The sequence below is a fragment of the Andrographis paniculata genome, unplaced genomic scaffold, assembly GCF_009805555.1.
Source record: "Andrographis paniculata isolate CXL003 unplaced genomic scaffold, ASM980555v1 Contig69END, whole genome shotgun sequence".
NCBI lineage: Eukaryota > Viridiplantae > Streptophyta > Magnoliopsida > Lamiales > Acanthaceae > Andrographis > Andrographis paniculata.
Window position 1 is genome coordinate 5,057,768 of NW_026137605.1, and position 19,525 is coordinate 5,077,292.

The 19,525-nt window shown below is 33.7% G+C and overlaps 1 protein-coding gene and 1 long non-coding RNA gene across 2 annotated transcripts; one reads left to right on the plus strand and one right to left on the minus strand.

Moving 5' to 3' along the window:
* The first annotated feature begins 2,931 nt into the window (after positions 1-2,931).
* On the plus strand, positions 2,932-3,534 carry LOC127264041 (uncharacterized). Its single transcript, XM_051293379.1, has one exon. It carries the CDS (start codon positions 2,971-2,973, stop codon positions 3,376-3,378), a length of 408 nt encoding a protein of 135 aa, XP_051149336.1. The 5' UTR covers positions 2,932-2,970; the 3' UTR covers positions 3,379-3,534.
* A 6,550-nt stretch (positions 3,535-10,084) lies between these two features.
* LOC127264177 (uncharacterized) lies at positions 10,085-12,826 on the minus strand. Its single transcript, XR_007841636.1, has 2 exons — positions 12,448-12,826; positions 10,085-10,503 (listed from the first exon to the last, which is right to left on the minus strand). It is a non-coding gene; the product is annotated as an uncharacterized LOC127264177 (long non-coding RNA).
* Between the last annotated feature and the right edge of the window lie 6,699 nt (positions 12,827-19,525).

Sequence of the window (19,525 nt, forward strand, 5' to 3'; positions counted from 1 at the left end):
TTCCGACGAGATTTCCGCGAGCGATTCCGGTGAGTGAGAAGCCCTTTCCCCTTTCTGATTGGTTGTTTTCGGTGGGTATCGTGATTTAAAATGTCGAGCCGACCTCTAACCTTAAGGCGTGGTTACCTCGGGCCAATATTGCACCAAAGATCTAAGCCAAAAACCATGCCGTCTCTGTCGCCGGTGAGATCAAGAAGAAGAAGGAAGTCGCGGTTTGGAGTTGTTCGTTAATTGTTGGACGTCAGGCTTGAGTTTGGACTGCTGATACTGTTGTTCCCCGCCGTTGGTTTGCCGGAGGGAAGCTATTGCCGGAGAAGATGACTGGAGCCAAAATCCATAGCCAAGTCATAGTTATTTATCGTCGAACGAATTAAATCTCGGTTAAATCTGAATTTCCAAGAACAAGTTAGGTTGATAAATCCAAAAAGATTTGGGTATAAATTCATAACACCTACTAAACGCAAACACGCCATGTTTTTAAAGTTTATAAAGTTTAACGGCTTTTATATAAGTCGCACATTTAATTATGGACTGAAGAAATAGAAACAATAATTTAAATAATTATAAAGATGATTCAAATAAATATAACTTCTATAGGTAATATATATAATACTTGTTCAATACATTGAAATTAAAAGCTAAGAATGGAAAATTAAATTCAAAGATCTTTCCATTGAGAAATATAAATAAATTTACATTTGCGTGCAATCGTACATAACCTATAATTTTTAATATTTTCTTAGCAATTTTCTATTCAATTTTGTATGAAATATTCATGGCTAATTCTTAATTGCAAGCAAAGCAATAATCCCATGCGGCGACCTTACCCTGCACCCCAAATTCCAACCAATAGAGACACAACCAATGTATTAAACCCTTGGAAGAATTCTCAATTGTGGTTTTTGTTTGTGTTTTAATTTGAAATTATTATTTGAATGTTTCATTAAACTCCTATTTTTTAATCAACATTACTCATCAAAGTTTTCGTTTTTAATTTTTAAAATTATCAAATTAAATATTTATTTTTATTTAATATATTTTACATACAAAAAATAATTTTTTATTAAAAATATTCAAATATTTTTAATACAAATTTTTACTATTCATAGACTCAAATTCAAATGCAAAATTAGAATATAAAATGTGTGCTGTTTTGTTAGATTGGATGAATGTTTTCTTTTTTCTTTCATGTTAAGTATAAAAAAACTATAAATATAAAAAAATAATAGGTAAGTTCAACTAATAATTTTTTACTGATACGTCCCGGTAAATATTAATAAAAAATATTACATATACACATCACGTAATATAAATAATATATACTTTATTCTCTAATAAAAAATTAACAAGTCAATTTCAAATATTAATTTTTATGATATTGACATATATCCTCATATATCACATAAAAAATACTTCAAATTAAAATGCTAAACAAATACACATAGGGTGTGTTTGAGATTTGGGGACATAGGGTGTGTTTGAGATTCGGGGAAATTTGAGTTTGGATTTGGTTTTTATTTGAATTTTGAGTTACGTTTAAATTTTGATGTTTCTTTATATTTAGGTTTGATTGGGATTTAGAGAGTTTTGATACGATTGATTTGATGAGTAATAAATATAATAATATAAATGTGTATAATAAGAGTAAAATTTAATTATGAATTTATATCATATCTAGGTATATATTTCTAAATTCTTATTTATTTGTATTATAAAAAGTTTTTTATTCTCTACAACATATATATATTGTATATATTTTATTAAATTATATATATTATAAAAATTATAATTTACATTTATAATTTAAATTTAAAAAAAATAAAAAAAAAAAAAAAAAAAAGACATGAACAACCAACCTACTCTTCTAGGCGTGTGAGACGTTGTCTCGTAGGCATGATATCGCACATTTTCCCTCCTGAACAGTGTCCTCCAAACTTGTTCTAAAGAAACACATCCATAATATTTTACGTAAATTGTTGACATTTTGTGAATATATCATATATTATATTGTGTATAAATTATATGTATATATTTTATTTTTATAATGTTTATAACAAATTATGAGTTTGTTCATTTAGTATTTTTGGATTGATATATATATATATTTTATATTAAATACAAATAATTATATTGGTAATATAAAATATAATGTTTTATTTTAAATTATAATTTTTTTGTGAGTATATAAAAATATATATTGTTTGATTGCGTGTATATTAATTTTAAATAATACTATATGAATAAACTCATGTTAATTAAAAAATGATTAGATGAAGACATCCATGTTTTCAAATTATTAAAATACTAGAATTTTCAATAAACCCGCAATAGCGAATTCCTTTGGATCGGAATGCATGGAACTTTAAATCACTAAAACATAATATTCATTAAACACAATATAAACTACTCTCTCCATATAAACTACTCTCTCCGTCCCAAATAATTTCTTCATATTTTTTATTTTTTTTTGTCTCATATAATTTGTCAATTTTCTTTTTAGAAAAATAATTGAACACTTTAATCACATTTTAAATTCTAAATTTTATAATTTTTTTAATCTTAATTAAACTATTTAATTATTTTAATTTTAATTTATAATTATTTTTATTAATTAATAAATTTTTTAATTACTTACTAATTATATTTTACCTAAATTCTCCTAATGATAATACGCTCATATTATGTCGGACTGATGGAATAATACTTTTGGAACATATGTATATATATATAAAACCTTAAATTATTAAAATACAAATATTTAAAAAACTCAAAGTTCCTTTGGAACAGACGCGGCAGCTAAGTATATAAATACACACTTTGTTGTCTATTTCCTTCCCTCGCAATTCACACGCTTCTCCTTCTCTCCACGCTTCTTTTTTTTCTCTCTCTCTCTCTCTCTCTCTCTCTCTCTATATATATATATATATATCAATGATCATATCATGACACTTAATTATTTCCTAAGACATCATGCAAGCGATCAAAGGGGAGGTGATGCAGAAACTAAAAATGGCCATCAAGAAGATCAAGATTCTCCTAAACTTGGCTTACAACAATTGGAGAGTGGCGGCGGCGACGGCGATTTCCGGGAGATCGACGACGAGAAGGTTGAGCTTTGGCGACAGGCCGGGATTGAGAGCCTATGTGGCCGAGGATGATGACGATTATGATGATATTGATGGCCTAGATTTGTGCCATGATCATGGATCCACTGAGTCGAGTTGGAGAAGAAGTCGCCGTCTCCGCCGTGCAATGCGCCGTTGGCCGGAATACGACGTCGACATTGACGTTGACCGGAGGGCTGAAGCCTTCATAGCAAACTTTCACAACCAACTCAAGTATGAAAGACAGATTTCTTTGGAGTGTCTCAATATTTAGGATAGTATTTGTTACCCAGTGTTTGTTTGTAGGTTTTAGTTTTGGGATTTGGATTTTTGAATAGTAAAAAATTAAATTTGAATGGTTGTTTGATGTGATATAAGTAGAGATTGATGTAATCCTTTGAATGTAAAATAAATTTATAATATAATATAAAAAAGATAAAATAATTGTTTAATTTGATATTTTAGAAAAGAAAAACTTGAATAATTAGGGTTTTAAGATTATTTTACCTTTTTTCTTGTTTATTTTTTTAGGTAAATAGTTGTAGATATAGTGTTTTATATTACAAATGTATTATTATTGTACACTGCGTAGTATACAGATGTATAAGGTATAATTAATATATGGATGCTACGTGGTCTTTATTGTTTCTTTCATTTGCTATAAATACACATGCGTTCATTCAATTAATGCAAGAGACAATCGATTCACTCATTCTCTCACCTCTCATCCCTCTCTCTCTCGTATACATTTTGTCTCTATTATATTATAATACATGAATATAGATACTACACTAATATATACATACATATATCTATACTTACCAATATTTTATTTATTATATAACAATTATTAATTTTTAGAACAAATGAGATTGTATAATAAACATATTGAAAAGAAATTGTGAAATTAAATGAGATTATATAATAAACAAATGAGATTATACTCTTGCATTATCGCATATTTGACGGTGAAAGATCCACTTGATTTGTGGAATGAATTGATGGAGAGATTTAGACACTAGAAATATATCACTGTCCCGAAAGCACAACATAATTGGCTTAACCTGCAGTTGCAGGATATTAAAACTGTTACAGAGTACAACCTGCTATCCATCAGATTACATCTCAGTTAAAACTCCGCAGAGAAAATGTTACTGAGAATGATAAATTGGAAAAGACTCTCTCTACTTTCCATGCTTCTAATGTTGTGCTGCAATAACTGTATCGTGAGAAAAACTTTCAAAAGTACTCACAGCTCATAGCATGTCTTTTATTAGCCGAGCAAAATAATGAGTTACTGATGAATAATCATCAGTCCCGGCCCACTAGTTCCAGTTTGTTCCCTGAAGCGAACTTGACATTTTCTGAACAAGGCCGAGGACGTGGTAGAGGCCGTGGACGTGGTCGCGGTCGTGAGAGTCAATGCGGTCGATATACCCCTTACAATCACCGCGGTTTTGATATTAACAGGAAGCAGAGTAAACCCCAATATGGGGATATAGCCGAAAAGGCTAAATAGAGAAAAAGCTAAATCGGCATTTGTAATCGGTGTGGCATTGAAAGCCATTGGGCCAATACCTGCAGAACAGCCAGACACCTAGCCAATCTTTATCAAGCCTCACTGCATAAAAAGGAGAAGGAGGTCGAGACTAATCATGTTGATAACGATGACGACCCTAATGATGATCTTCTATATTACGACACGACGCATCTTAATATATCGGATTTTGTCGTAGATCCAACAAATCCCCAGTGACAGACATACTATGTCATTTTATATTATGCTATTTTATATTTTGTAATATTTAAATTATCGCATATTACCTTTTTTTAATGCATTTTATAATACTTATATTTGCCTTTATTAATACTACGTTTATTTATATTTGAAGGTTAAATGAATGCCAATCAAAATTCATTGACAGTGCAACGACACATACTATATTGAAACACGAAAAATATTTCTCCCATTTGAAAAAGGAAAAGAATGAATGTCAATACTATAAGTGGCAGTGCAAAATTAATTGAAGGCTCTGGAGAAGCCATTATATTTCTCCCCGTGGGGACGAAAATTGTGATACAATATGCATTGTTGGCCACTAAAGCTCGAAAAAATTTACTGAGCTTTCATGACATTCGGAAAAATGGTTATCACATTGAAACTATGAGTGATACCGATGGTGAATTTTTATTGATCACCAATATCATTGATAAAATGAAATGCATCATCGAAAGATTACCTTCACTCTTTATTGGCTTATATTATGCCAAATTAGGTGTTTTTGAAACACACCCCACGTAAATCAAAAGACTACCGATTTTCAAATATGGCATGACCGCCTTGGGCATCCTGACAGTATAATGATGAGGCGAATAATTGAGAATTCGCATGACCATTCATTAAAAGGTCAGAAAATGTTAAACTCAAATGAGTTAACTTGTGTTACCTGCACTTAGGGAAAATTGATAACCAGGCCATCGCCAACTAAAGTAGGTATTGAATCACCTATATTTTTTGAAAGAATACATGGGAATATATGTGGACCAATAGACCCACCGTGTTGGCCATTTAAATATTTTATGGTGCTTATTGATGCATATACCAGATGGTCACATGTTTGTTTACTATCTACTCGCAATATGATATTTGCGAGATTACTTGCCCAAATTATTAAATTACGAGCACGATTCCCTGATAATCCAATTAAGACTATACGTCTGGATAATGCTGATGAATATTCATCGAATGTATTTGGCGATTATTGCATGTCGATTGAAATTAATGTAGAACACCCAGTTGCTCATGTTCATACACAAAATGGCCTGGAAGAATCACTTATTAAAAGATTGCAATTGATTTCTAGACCATTACTGATGAGGTCTATGTTGCCCGTATCAGTTTGGGGGCATGTAATCTTACATACAGGAACACTATAAGAATGAGGCCGACAAGCTATCATAGTTATTCCTTAATGCAATTAGTATTTGGTTACGAACTAAATATATCCCATCTACGTATTTTTGGGTATGCTGTTTATGTCCATATTCCACCCCCAAACGTACAAAAATGGGTCCTCAACGTAGATTGGGCATTTATGTCGGATGTGAATCGCTGTCAATTATAAAATATCTTGAACCTATGACGGGTGATTTATTCACTGCAAGCCTTGCAGATTGTCATTTTGACGAATCATATTTTCTGACATTAGGGGGAGATAGAAATGAACTGAAAAGGGATATTATTTGGAAAAACCCATTGAAGTTTTGTGATCTTTGTACAAAGTAGTGTGAACTAGAAGTTCAACGCATTATACATTTGCAAAATATTACAAATCAGTTACCGGATGCTTTCAATGACTCGAGCAAAGTCACTCGATCATATATCCAAGCTGTTGATGCCCCGACTATATTAATTGTCCCTGATGGACAAATTGCAAGTGCTAATGAATTAGAGACACGTTTAAAGCGTGGTAGACCACTCGGTTCCAAAGATAAACATTCTCGAAAGAAAAGAGGAATAAATAATGATAATCATGAAAATATCAGGAATGACATTGATAAACCTCAATCTAATGAGGAAGTCAACCCTGAAATAATTGCTCCAGAAAAGCACGATCTTGAAGAACATGATGAGATTATTGAAAACTCAATCAACTATGTTACTTTAAGAAAATATTGGAACCGTAAAGAAGCAAAATTATTGATAATGCCTTTGCATACAGTTTAGCGTTTGATATAATGGAAGAAAATGAGGATCCAGAGCCAAAATTGGTTCATGAATGTCGGCAAAGAAATGACCGGCCAAAATGGGAACATGCGATTCAATCAGAGCTTGAGTCATTAAACAAAAGAGAGGTCTTCAGACCAATTTTTCATACACCAGATGGTATAAAACAGTTGGATACAAATGGATGTTTGTACGAAAAAGAAATGAATATAATGAAATTGTGAGATATAAAGCCCGTCTTGTGGCTCAGGGATTCTCACAAAGACTTGGAGTAGGTTTTGATAAAACATACTCTCCGGTTGTTGATGGAATAATATTTAGATACCTTGTGAGCCTAGCAGTGCAAAAAAAGCTCAATATGCGTCTTTTAGACGTAGTTACTACATATCTTTATGGCTCCTTGGATACTGATAATTATATGGAAGTTCCTTAGGGATTCAATATGCCTGAAGCATACAAATTATACCCAAGGAAATCATATTTCATCAAATTGAAAAAGTCATTGTATGGATTTAAATAATCAGGGAAAATGTGGTATAACCGTCTCAACGAATGTTTAATAAAAGAAGGTTATACTAATGATCCAATATGCTCATGCGTCTTTATCAAGAAAAATGGATCAAATTTTGTCATTATTGCAATATATGTTGATGATGTCAATTTAATTGGAACTTCTGAAGAGATCCAAATTACAGTTGAATATTTAAAGAAAAATTTTGAGATCAAAGACTTTGGAAAGAAAAAATATTGTCTGGGATTACAAGTGGATCATGTTAATAATGAGATATTTATTCATCAACCCATATATACCCAAAAGGTATTAAAACAATTATATATATATAAATCTCACTCTCTGAGTACACGAATGATGGTCAGATCCCTTGATCCCAGTAAAGATCCATTTAGGCCAAGAGAAGAAAATGAAGAAATACTTGACCCCGAGGTACAATATCTCAGTGCTATTGGCACATTAATATACCTTACAAATTGTACCAGGTCAGATATATCTTTTTTAGTAAATGTACTGGCCAGGTTTAGCGCATCCCTCACAAAGCGCCATTGGAATGGTATTAAGCACATTTTTCGTTATCTTCCCTAAACCCTAAATCCGATTGAATCTCGAACTAAATTGATTGGTTATGCTGATTCTGGTTATCTGTCTAATCCATACAAAGCAAAATCTCAAATTAGTTATTTATTTACTTGTGGTGGAACTGCAATCTCTTGGAGATCTGCTAAACATACGATAACAGCTACTTCTTCAAACCATGCTGAGGTTTTAGAAATTCACGAAGCCAGTCGTGAATACGTTTGGTTGAGATCTATGACTTTCCATATTCAGAAAAATTGTGGCTTGATTACCGATGATATATTACCTCCTACAATATTACTTGAAGATAATGCAGCTTGTATAGCTTAATTAAAAAGAGAATATATTAAAGGCGATCGGACAAAGCACATATCTCCGAAGTTTTTTTTTCGCTCACGATCTTCATAAAAGTAGTGAAATTAATGTGCAACAAATTCGATCATCTGAAAATTTTGCAGATTTATTCACAAAGGCGCTACCGATTGCAATATTCAACAAATCGGTACAAGAAATTGAAATGCGTCGGATGAAAGACATCAAATAAAGTCCAAAACAGGGGGAGCACATTAATATAAAAATGATTTACTTTTTTTCCTTCACTATTATTTTTTCTCAGAGGGATTTTTCATAGTAAGGTTTCAAAGAGGCACATTCTTTGTATAAAGCATCCAAAGGGGAGTGTTGTACACTACGTAGTATACACATGTATATGGTGTAATTAATATGTGGATGCTACGTGGTCTTTATTGTATCTTTCATTTTCTTATAAATACACATGCGTTCACTCAATTAATGCAATAGACAATCAATTCACTCATTCTCTCACCTCTCATCCGGCTCTCCTTCTCTACTATACGGCTCTCCCTCTCTACTATACATTTTCTCTCTATTATATTATAATACTAATATATACATACATATATATATACTTACCAATATTTTATTTATTATATAGCAATTATTAATTTTTAGAACAAATAAGATTGTATAATAAACATATTGAAAAGAAATTGAGAAATTAAATGAGATTATATAATAAACATATGAGATTATAATCTTTTTACTAGTGAATTTTCAGGTCGAACATAAGGTTTTTAAGTCGTGAAATTAAATCAAGAAATTATACTAATGAAACGCAACGGGAAAGCAGGTAAGTGGCTCACTTGTGCATGAGCCAAGAACAAAAATACACTAGAATGGAATTTAAAGAAAGTAAGTAAAGATGCGCAGTTGGTGAGCAAAAGCGAATGAGCGATGGCTGCAGCGAGAGCGGTTGGTGAGCGGAAGTGAATGGATGAAATAAGAGCGGTATATATCTATATTAATAGGAGCGAACGATAGGAGTGTACATAAAATGTTGTATGTGATCTGTGCATTCCTTAATGGCTAGAAATACATGGATGAAGCGAGCGAGTGATGTTAGTGAATAAGTGAAAACATATACATATAACCACGTAAGTGACAGGAGAAAGGCATGTAATTGTATGAATTGATTAACACAAAATCTTAAATTGCTGATACTTGACCTTAAGGGATTTACAACAAGACTTCAATGACACATATATTTAAAACATTATAAGCAAGAAATGCTACTGTCACTAGACATTTCTGTGACCCAATAGACAAGCGCCTATGCGCTTTTAATTATTCTAAATTTTGTCCCATTAGTGGTTTACTCTTCTGTTACCTCTCTTTAACCAGAATCGAATTCAGAACAGAAGCTAAGCAGGTCGAAAAGGCTCTCACATACTTAACTACATTGAACTACCTAGAATCTGTGACCGGTCGCGCCGTTATAGTTATCAACAAGCTCCGACAACCAATTTTTCCTTACAGTGTAGGTAATTAAGATACGACCGTTAACTGCCCCTAATTAAGCTAATAAACCTAGGTGTGCCCATAAGAAATATTGCCTAATCGCATTCTAATTTAGAAAAACCCAATTCAAAACAATTACTACCTAAGAGAAGCAATTAGATTTGATTGTCTAACCCTCGGGAATGAACTATTCAATCTGGTTGTCACCTATTCAAGTGCGAATAGAATTACGAATATCCTACCTGAATTGACTTTAGATTATCAGACTAATTTAAATATCGGTACCAAAATATCCAATCAATCTAACAATCACAATCATTATTTTCAGGATTAAACAAATATTGATAATAAAAAGAACTTTTATAAAGTAAATAAAGAATCTCCAAAACATAAGAACCAAAACATTATTATCATTCATATCAGAAAAAATATCTACTTCATAATCAAATAACAAAGAACAATAGAGAAAGATAAAGTCATAGTAAGAGGGGAAATCTTTTCTGTCGATTTGCTCATGTGCAATTTATGAGTTTGTTAGTCTTCTGCCCTTGTGCGTATCTGCTCTTGCCATCTTCCTCGTGTCTGCGTGTGACTCCACCTCATTTTATTTAATTTTTGCTCTAGTTATTTGTAGCTTGGCTTTTGGGTCTTTAATTAAATTCTCATGTCACGAGGGTGTGGTTAGTCATAGTCATGACTAACTTCATTGTCCAATGTTGATTTTTTTTTTTTTCTCCAAATTCACCAAATTTGTCTTTTCTTTCCTGCATGTCAGAAATAAACAATACGCACATAAATTAGGTAGAATCCAATCAAAATCAATCAAATATCACATATGATATGAACATAAAACGCATGCGATTTTTAGCTATCAATTCTCCCCACACATAGATCATGTTGCCCTCAAGCATAGATTCCAAATAAGCCAAAGAAATCGCAGACGACTCAATATGACAAGAGAATCCAACACAACCATTTCAATTCGAACTTCAACACTTCAAGTCAAGTCAACCTCACAAGATAAAGTGTATACGCACATGCTCTCTGAAGAAATAAGTGTATAATTGGCTCAACACTCAGGTAGAGCAACAAAAGATTATCCTATAGGCTTGAGTAAAAATCAAATCTCCTTTGCTTAAAATATTCAAATCTAACATAAAGAATCAAATGGACTTTCAATAAGGGTTGTAGCGAGGCTTATGGTCAGGGAAAGAAAAAAAGACATACAAAGGCTATGGTATGTCAGAAATGAACACGATGCTTACACATGAAAAAAAAATTCTGCATAACAATGAAACCCTTATTTTATTCACTACCCAAACTTCAATAACGTAATTATATAACAATACTTCATCAAGATGATTATTTTTCTTTTTTTCTTTCTTATTTTATTTTTTTTTCTGTATTTTTGTATTTTTTTTAATTTGTTTTTGGCATTTTCCTTTATATAAATTTCACTGCCCATAATTATTTCTGCATACCATGACTTATTCGTACCCAAATTTTGTTTCTAACTAGAGCCGAAGAAATAAAGTGCATCACAACATGGACTTAAATAATTCTTTCTAACATAGGGTTCAAATCGGAGAAGGGAATGGGGCTAAAAGACAATTTATTATAAAAGGGAAAAAAAGGCTAAGAAAGCTCAAATTGGCTAACTAGGGGAATATATTGTGCTGGGTGCTTAATGGGGTTACCTAATCCCTTATCATTTTCAAAACACAAGACTCGATAGTTACAAGTTCAACATGCATAATTACTCAAGTTCTAGGTCATCTAATTGAACACTATATATCTCACAAGAAAGAAATTTCCAAGAGCTTGAATATATATAATTTATTTTCTAATATAACTTTTGGAACAAAGGCTCAAATCTCACAGGGTTCAAACGCCGACTTGACTCAACATATCACCAATCAAATGCCATTAGTCATGCTAGACAAACCTATCACACAAATAACCTTTGACTCACTTCAGAATAATATAAAAAACATGTGAAAGAATAGCGAATCAGGCATAAAAGTAGCAAAAAATGGAAAAATTTGCCCAAATGAAGTATGCATTGTCCTCAATATAAAAAGAAGTAAAATAAGAGAGGGACTCAAATGAAGTCCGTAAGGGGGTAGAGCAGTTTCGAGCTTTGCCAACGCCTCTTCATTTGATCGTGCACCATTTCTAGGGAGGCTTGAAGTTTATCCTTGCAAAAGGATTAGCCAAACGCAACAATGTATCCAAACAAAGTAATGCACTTACTGAACAAAAAAAGCAATCACAACAACCAAAACAAAATTTTCAATAGAAGAAATTGAATCACTTAATCTATGATCAACCCACACAATGCCTAAGGTTCCCAATTTGCCAAAGAAATAAAAAATCATTACACACCGATCGACTGAAATAACAAGAACATAGAGCTGCATGTTGGGATTTTAACAAATCGAGTTCAAATGCAGTTTAGAAGAGCACCAATATAATAAATTCAAGGCAGAGTATCCCAACTAGAATCGAACAAATCAAAGCCTAACCAGATGTTTAACAAGCCACAATCAGCAATAAACAATGAAGCATAGAACCAAAATCACAAAACACTGGATGGCTAGGAATTCTAACAAAAGTCTACACTTTCAATCCCAATATCTATTTCACTAATCCAACAATTATCCTAAAAACTGGAAGTGTTGTATCAAAGGAAGATGGAAAAATATTACTCAATCGAAGGATGAAGGACTAGGGCAGTGGTCAGCGGTTCACGGCGGCGATTGTCGACGATGGTTGAGTCGCAGGAGCAGGAGTGATTGTGGAGCGGCTGAAGAAGAGGAGGTGCAGACGGGGAAGATTCGGCCGGCTGGAATCGGAGGAACCGGTCTGGAATCGCGGTGAAGCGGTTCGGCGAGGGCGCGCAACGGCGGTGCAGATCGCGGCGTCGGAGGCGGCGAGTGGATGGCTGTCGTCGCGGGCTGTCTGGTAGTGCAGCGGAGACTGGGATGGGGAAAAGAAAAGGAGGGAAGAAGAAGAGGGAGAAAGAAGAAGAAGAAGAAGAAAGGTGAGGACGTCGCGACGGGAAAGAGAAGAAGAGAAAGAGAGAGGGGGGAGAGAGAGGGAGAGATATTTAAAATTATTTATTATTATTATTATTATTTTTTAGGGGGATTAGTCCTTTTCTCTTCCCATATTCAATTGCAAAATTGTGTCTTTTCATTCTCTATTTCATGATTTTTTTTTTTTTTTTTTTAATTAGGTCTTCTTTACAATTAAATCCCCACATAATCTTTATATTACCAATTTAGCTCGGATGGTATTTTTGTAAATTTTTATATTTTCCACATTGTGTACTTGCATGATCACGCCTAAAGCCTTTATACGTTCCGCTCATTTTTCTCTCAAATACACCCCAAAACTTGCCAACTACACGAAACCTATTACACAATAAAAAACACACCGTAAGAAGTATATATACAAAATTCTGCATAAAAAACCTGCCCAAAATATAGCAAATATCAATTCCCCCACACCTATTCCATGTTTGTCCTCAAGTATATGTCCAAACCAAAAATTGGAATACTCACTAGCGCAAAAATCATTTAGCCGTGTCATCAATTCTGTTAGATTCAAAGCATGCAAAAGTCAACTAACCTCACCAAATAGGGAATGTATATAAGTAAAGCTCTCACCCTCAAGTGCTTAGGCTATATTCACTCAAAGCACATGAAGTAAACGACGAATCCCATAGGCTTGCAATCAAATCAAATCAACTCCACAATTCATCAAGAAATTAATGTTCATAATCAAAAGTCTTAATTAAAGGTTGTAATGGGGCCATGTTTGAGGTAGGAAAGAGGATTTTAACCGCTAATGAGACCGATGAATTAATCTATCAATTCATCACATCATAATGAGCGCAAGTTGAATATATGAATGAACAAAAACAACACAATACTTTATAAGCGATGATCAATGCAATACTAGAACATATTTTCTTTCTTTTTCACGAGCCCTCTTTTTTTTTGTTTTTTTAAGGACTCGGAATATTTCTTTTTTCTTTTATTTTCTTTATTTTTCAGCCCCTTTTCTATTATTATTTTTTTATTTTAAAGGGGCTAGATAATTAGATACTTTTGGCAAAAATATATATGAATTTATAAATGTGCCACAATATGTATACTTTCAAGTACAACTTCGGAATAATATCGTGTAATGAATGCAACTCTGAATAATCTAATGTAATGAATCAAAGAACAATCCCTCAAGTTTCAATGGGTTCAAGTAAGCGTTTGACTTAATCCAATAAAAGGCTTATCGACTTGGGTTTAAATATAAACTAAGAAAAATAAGACAATAACATTAAGCTCAAACTTGGTTCACTAAGAGATAATATAGATGAATATATGAAACTAAGGCCAACACGGGTAATCCTAGTGCGTTATCATTTTAACCCCATCAATTCTCAATAACGCGGAGTCAATAAGCATAAGCAAACAAGTTCTAGGTAGTCAAATACAACATATGTTCACACAATCCAAGAAAAGTTGAGCATATATGATATGTATGTGTTGAATTTGCTCAAATAAGGTTCAAACAACTCACTCAAGGGTTCATTGTTCTTTGTTAGAAGGCTAAACACACTTATCAACTAACTTCATCAACAAACACGGAAAGGTTCTAATGAACTAAGTAGTCACAACAACCTCGGCTCAAAATATACAAGAGGACATGCAGAGAAGTGATCAAAATAAGACATTATATCACATCAAAAGTTCTAATCTCCCCCACACCTAATTGAGACAATGTCCCTATTGGAACAATAAAGATAAAACAAAAGAGACAGAGAAAAGAAACTTTTCTGGAATAGATGGGGCGACCGGTCACTGACAGATAGACCGACGACGCTCGCACTAGTCGAAGTAGTATGAGGGAATCCGACCCTCGCACTTTAGACATAGTGCCTGCACACAAAAAAATTCAACAACTAAATAACAAGTCCACAATAAACTCCAACATCGAGAACAATTTCATAATCAAACATTCAAATGTTAATCAACAATCTCAATCACCCAATAATCTCTCACAATCATCTATATGCATCCGTTTATCAATCCGATCAAAGAACTCTAAGAAAATCACCAAAATTAAATTATCACATCAACTGATTTTATATATATTCTAGGCAATAATCGATAGAGGTTAACCAAGGGAATGCAATATGGATTAAAAGTAGGAGAACTCCCTGAAAATCAAACCGAAGGTGACTCGTGGCTATGCGGGGAACGTGCGGACCGACTGATGGCTGAACCCGTGGTTCGAACCGGAAGAGAGGCTGTGACTGATGTAGGCTGTTGCGCGCGGAGAATTGTCTGGCTGGTCCGGCAGTTCTGCGGCGAACCGATGATCTGCTGGGTCTAGTGAACCGGAAGGGATGAAAAATTGAGAGAGCGGAAGCGAGGGGGCGTCGGCTGTTTATGAGAGAGAGAAAAAGATATTAGGGTTTAAATGGTGTAATAATAATTATTATAGTAATAATAATAATAACTATAATAAGAATAATAAATATAGTAATAATAATAAATATAGAAGTAAAAAATTAGACTTTAATGAATATAATAATAATTATTATTATAGAAATAATAATAAATATATTAATAATAAATTTAATACTTATAATAATAAAAAATATAATAAGAATAATAAATTTAATAATAATAATAAATTTAATAATTTCCCAAAATAAACCATTTTTTATGCAATTTTTCAGAATGTAAGGCTTCATCAGGGGTGATCACGCCTAAGAAAGTTTTATATTCTGATTTCTTTAAAAATTTATTCATCTCATCAATCACAACATACTGGATGCGTGGTCACGTCTACGAACCTTGTCCATTCTGCTGTATTCCACCCTGAACACTATACCTGCATCAAAACACCACATATAAAGTATGACACTGACTCAGGAACACAACAAAAACTCAAAGCAAACAAAATAAAATTAGAACACTTGGGTTGCCTACCAAGAAGCGTCTTTGTTTATTGTTGGTGGCTCGACACAATGTCTCTTAAGCTAATGACGCGGCTCAAAAAGAGCTATGGATTCCACTTCCTTGCTCTGGAACCCTTCATAATAAGGCTTAAGACGATGTTTATTCACAATAAACCTTTTATTCGTGCTAAAACTTTGAATCTCAACTGTACAACACGGAAACACATTAGTTACCACAACTGGACCTATCCAACGATAACGATGTTTACCCAGAAAAATCTTAAGATGAGAATGATGAAACAAAACCTTTTGACCAGCCTTAAAATATTTTCTCAAAATATTTGGATCATGAAATTTCTTACTATTTCCTTTATAAATTCTCGCATTCTTGAAAGCTTTGTTTTGAATCTCCTCAAACTCTTGCAATTGCAATTTTCTTCTTTCTCCAACTTCAAAGACTTCCTGCACATTTTGATCAAGGACATCTACACAATACAAAGCATGAGATTCTACGGGATCATTCGATTCATCAAAAATATTGATATGAACTTTAACACCTTCGAATTCCATGGTAAGTGTCCCTGTTCTAACATCAATTTTTGTGTGTGCAGTACACATAAAAGGATGTCCAAGCAGAATAGTTGAATGATTAGGCAAATTTTCATCATGCATATCTAAAACATAGAAATGAACATGAAATATTAACTCATTCACTTGCACAAGAACATCCTCAATTATCCCTTCGGGGTAAGCGTTAGTTCTATAGGCTAGTTGAATTATTATCCCCGTTTCTTTCAAAGGCCCAATGTTCAAGAGTTAAAAATTGACTTAGGCATAGCATTTATAGCTGCACCTAAATCTAGCATAGCTCTTTTGATTTCCATCTTACCTATCTTGCACGGGACTATAAACATACCTAGATCTCTGCATTTTTGTGGCAATTTCTTTTGCACCACGGCGGACACAGTCTCTCTAGCTAGCACATTTTCGTCCCCTCTCAAATTCTTCTTCTTGGTACAAAGCTCCTCAGAAATTTGGCATAAAAAGGGACTTGCATAATTGCGTCAAGCAAAGGAACGCTTAACTCCGCTTTCTTAAACATCTCCATGATCTCATTGTCCTTGTCGTTTTTAGCCGGTTTCGCTAATCTGTGAGGAAATGGAGTAATATTAAAATTGGATTAAGTAGGAGGTTTAGAATTCACCTGATTAGTTGACTTGTTCGCTTCTTGTTGATCTCCTTCTCAATCTCCTATTTGGTTTTCTCTTTTTGTGCAACAACCTTCGGACCTTCTAGCTCTTTACCACTTCGCAAGACCATTGACCTAACATTGCTCAGGTTCATGTGGATTTGAGCCGGTAGCTTGCCTTTCTCCCTTTCTTTCATTTCACGCACCTCTTTCACAACTTGAGACATTTGATCTTCCAAGTTTTTAATTCCTTGTTCTTGTCTCTTGTTGAAAATGTAAAAAATTAGAAGCAATTGATTTCACCATATCATGTAGGGAGTAGGAAGTTACCAGGAATGGGAGCTTGCGGCATTGACATTTGTTGTTGTTGTGCATATGATTGGAAAACCGGTGGTTGTTGCTGGCCATAGGCTTGATGATTCCCATAACTAAAGTTGGGGTGGTCTCTCCATCCCAGATTATATGTATTCGAATATAGGTCATAAGCCCTTCTTGGTGCAAATCCTGCAACATTCACTTCCACCCCCTCCAGCAACATAGGACAACCATCGGTAAGATGCGCAACATTCGTGCAAATTCCACATGGCTTCACTTGAGCATTTCCTACAACAAGTTTTTTCAAAAAAATAGTTAATTCACTCACTTGTTGTTGTATAGAAGAACTTACCTCGGCAGCTTCCTTAACATCCACGTCATCCCTTGGTCCATATTGTTGGGAATTCATGGCCATATCATTCAACAAATTCCAAGCTTCTCTCGGAGTCTTATTCATGAGAGCTCCTCCACTGGCACCATCGATTATCCTCCTATCAATAGAAATTAGTCATTCATAGAAATATTGAATTAAAAGTTGCTCAGACATTTGATGTTGCGGACACATAGAAATTAACTTATTAAATCTATCCCAATATTCATATAATGACTCCCCTGAAGCTTGTTTGATGCCACAAATCTTTTTTCGAAAATTTGCAGCTCGGGATGTGGGAAAGAATATCTCGAGGAACTTGCGCTTCATATCTATCCATGTGGTTACACTCCCGGCAGACAAGTTGAACAACCAATCATTGGCTGCATCTTTCAAAGAGAAAGGAAAAGCTCGGAGCTTTATCTGGTCCTCAGTGACTCCCAGTGGCTTCATGCTCGTACACACCACATCGAACTCTTGTAAGTGCTTATATGGTTCCTCCCCTACCAAGCCATGAAAAGACGGCAATAAATGTATCATTCCAGATTTTAACTCAAATTTCGTATTATCGGCTATATCACAAAAAGTAATACACAAGGGATGTTGAATTAAATCGAGAACAACTAGCTCCCTCAGAGTTCTTTGCGCCATCGAATATATCACAACTTCCTCAAAGTCTTTGATCTCTTCAACCTCATCAGATACAAAGCGAAAAAATAGAGTTAATTGAAAACAACCAAATATTAAAAAAAATCTAAATACCGCTCCCCGGCAACGGCGCCAAAATTGCTCGTATGTCGCACAACTGCAAAATAAAATATTAATTCCTATGCTACAGAAAATGCAAAAATACAATGTAGATATGGTGAGTAGGGTCGTTTCCGCAGGGAAGCAATAAAGATTTGATAACTTGGTAATTTATAATTAAATATATATACATAGGGGGATTTGAGATTTGATTTACTATGCTAAATAAAGTAGGAGAAATTAGAAAGAAAATAAACTAAGCTAAAATATAACTAAATACCAAAATTAACTAAACTCTAGCCTAGGCACGAATTTCCGTTCAGGATATGAAAATTTGTTCATCGACCATAATCAAGTTTATTGGTTTATTGGATAAATTGGTTATAGTTGATCTACACGCGTTCACAAACAACATTTCCTTACTTTGTCGATAGCTAAAGTACGACTGTTAGCTATTTCCCTAATCGAGTGTAAATCGTATGTACGACCGTAGTATTGCTAACTCGACAACATTGAGAACTAAAAAGACTCAATTCAATTTAACAAAATTCCTACGAGGATTTGTTCGAAATATATTTTAATTTCTCCCTAGAGTATTCTTCCTCTAGGTTGCTACTTCACTTGAAAGGTTACACAATTACGGGTGTCAATCCTCAATACAACTATGAAATCTCAAAATAATATGTGGTCACAAATATCAATTTAAGATTTCTAATCTTGCCAAATGGAGAAATTAAAAATACCCAATACTAATAAACATCTAATTAAAATAAAAAAACAAGTCTCACAGATTCATATCCTAAACTTCAATTCATACCTAAACTAGAAAACAAATTACTCACAATCCATAGAAATCGAAAACGCAAAGCAAATAAAGAAGTTCATCATGCCTTCAATCTTTGAAAATCGACAACAAATCAATTCTAAGAATGAAGAAAGAATCCCCTCAATGTTTGTCTGCCCTACTCCCGGGAATTCTCTGCACTACGTTCTTTCTTGCGTCTCTTCTCCCTCAAAGGGTTGATGTTGTGGTGAAGAACGTGCTAGTCTCTTTCTCTCCCCCTATTCAATTGCAAAATTGTGTCTCTTCATTCTCCATCCCATGAACCCATTTTAATTAGATCCCCTTTGCACTTAAATCCCCACATAATCTTTATATCACCAATTTACCTCGGATGATCTTTTTGTAAATTC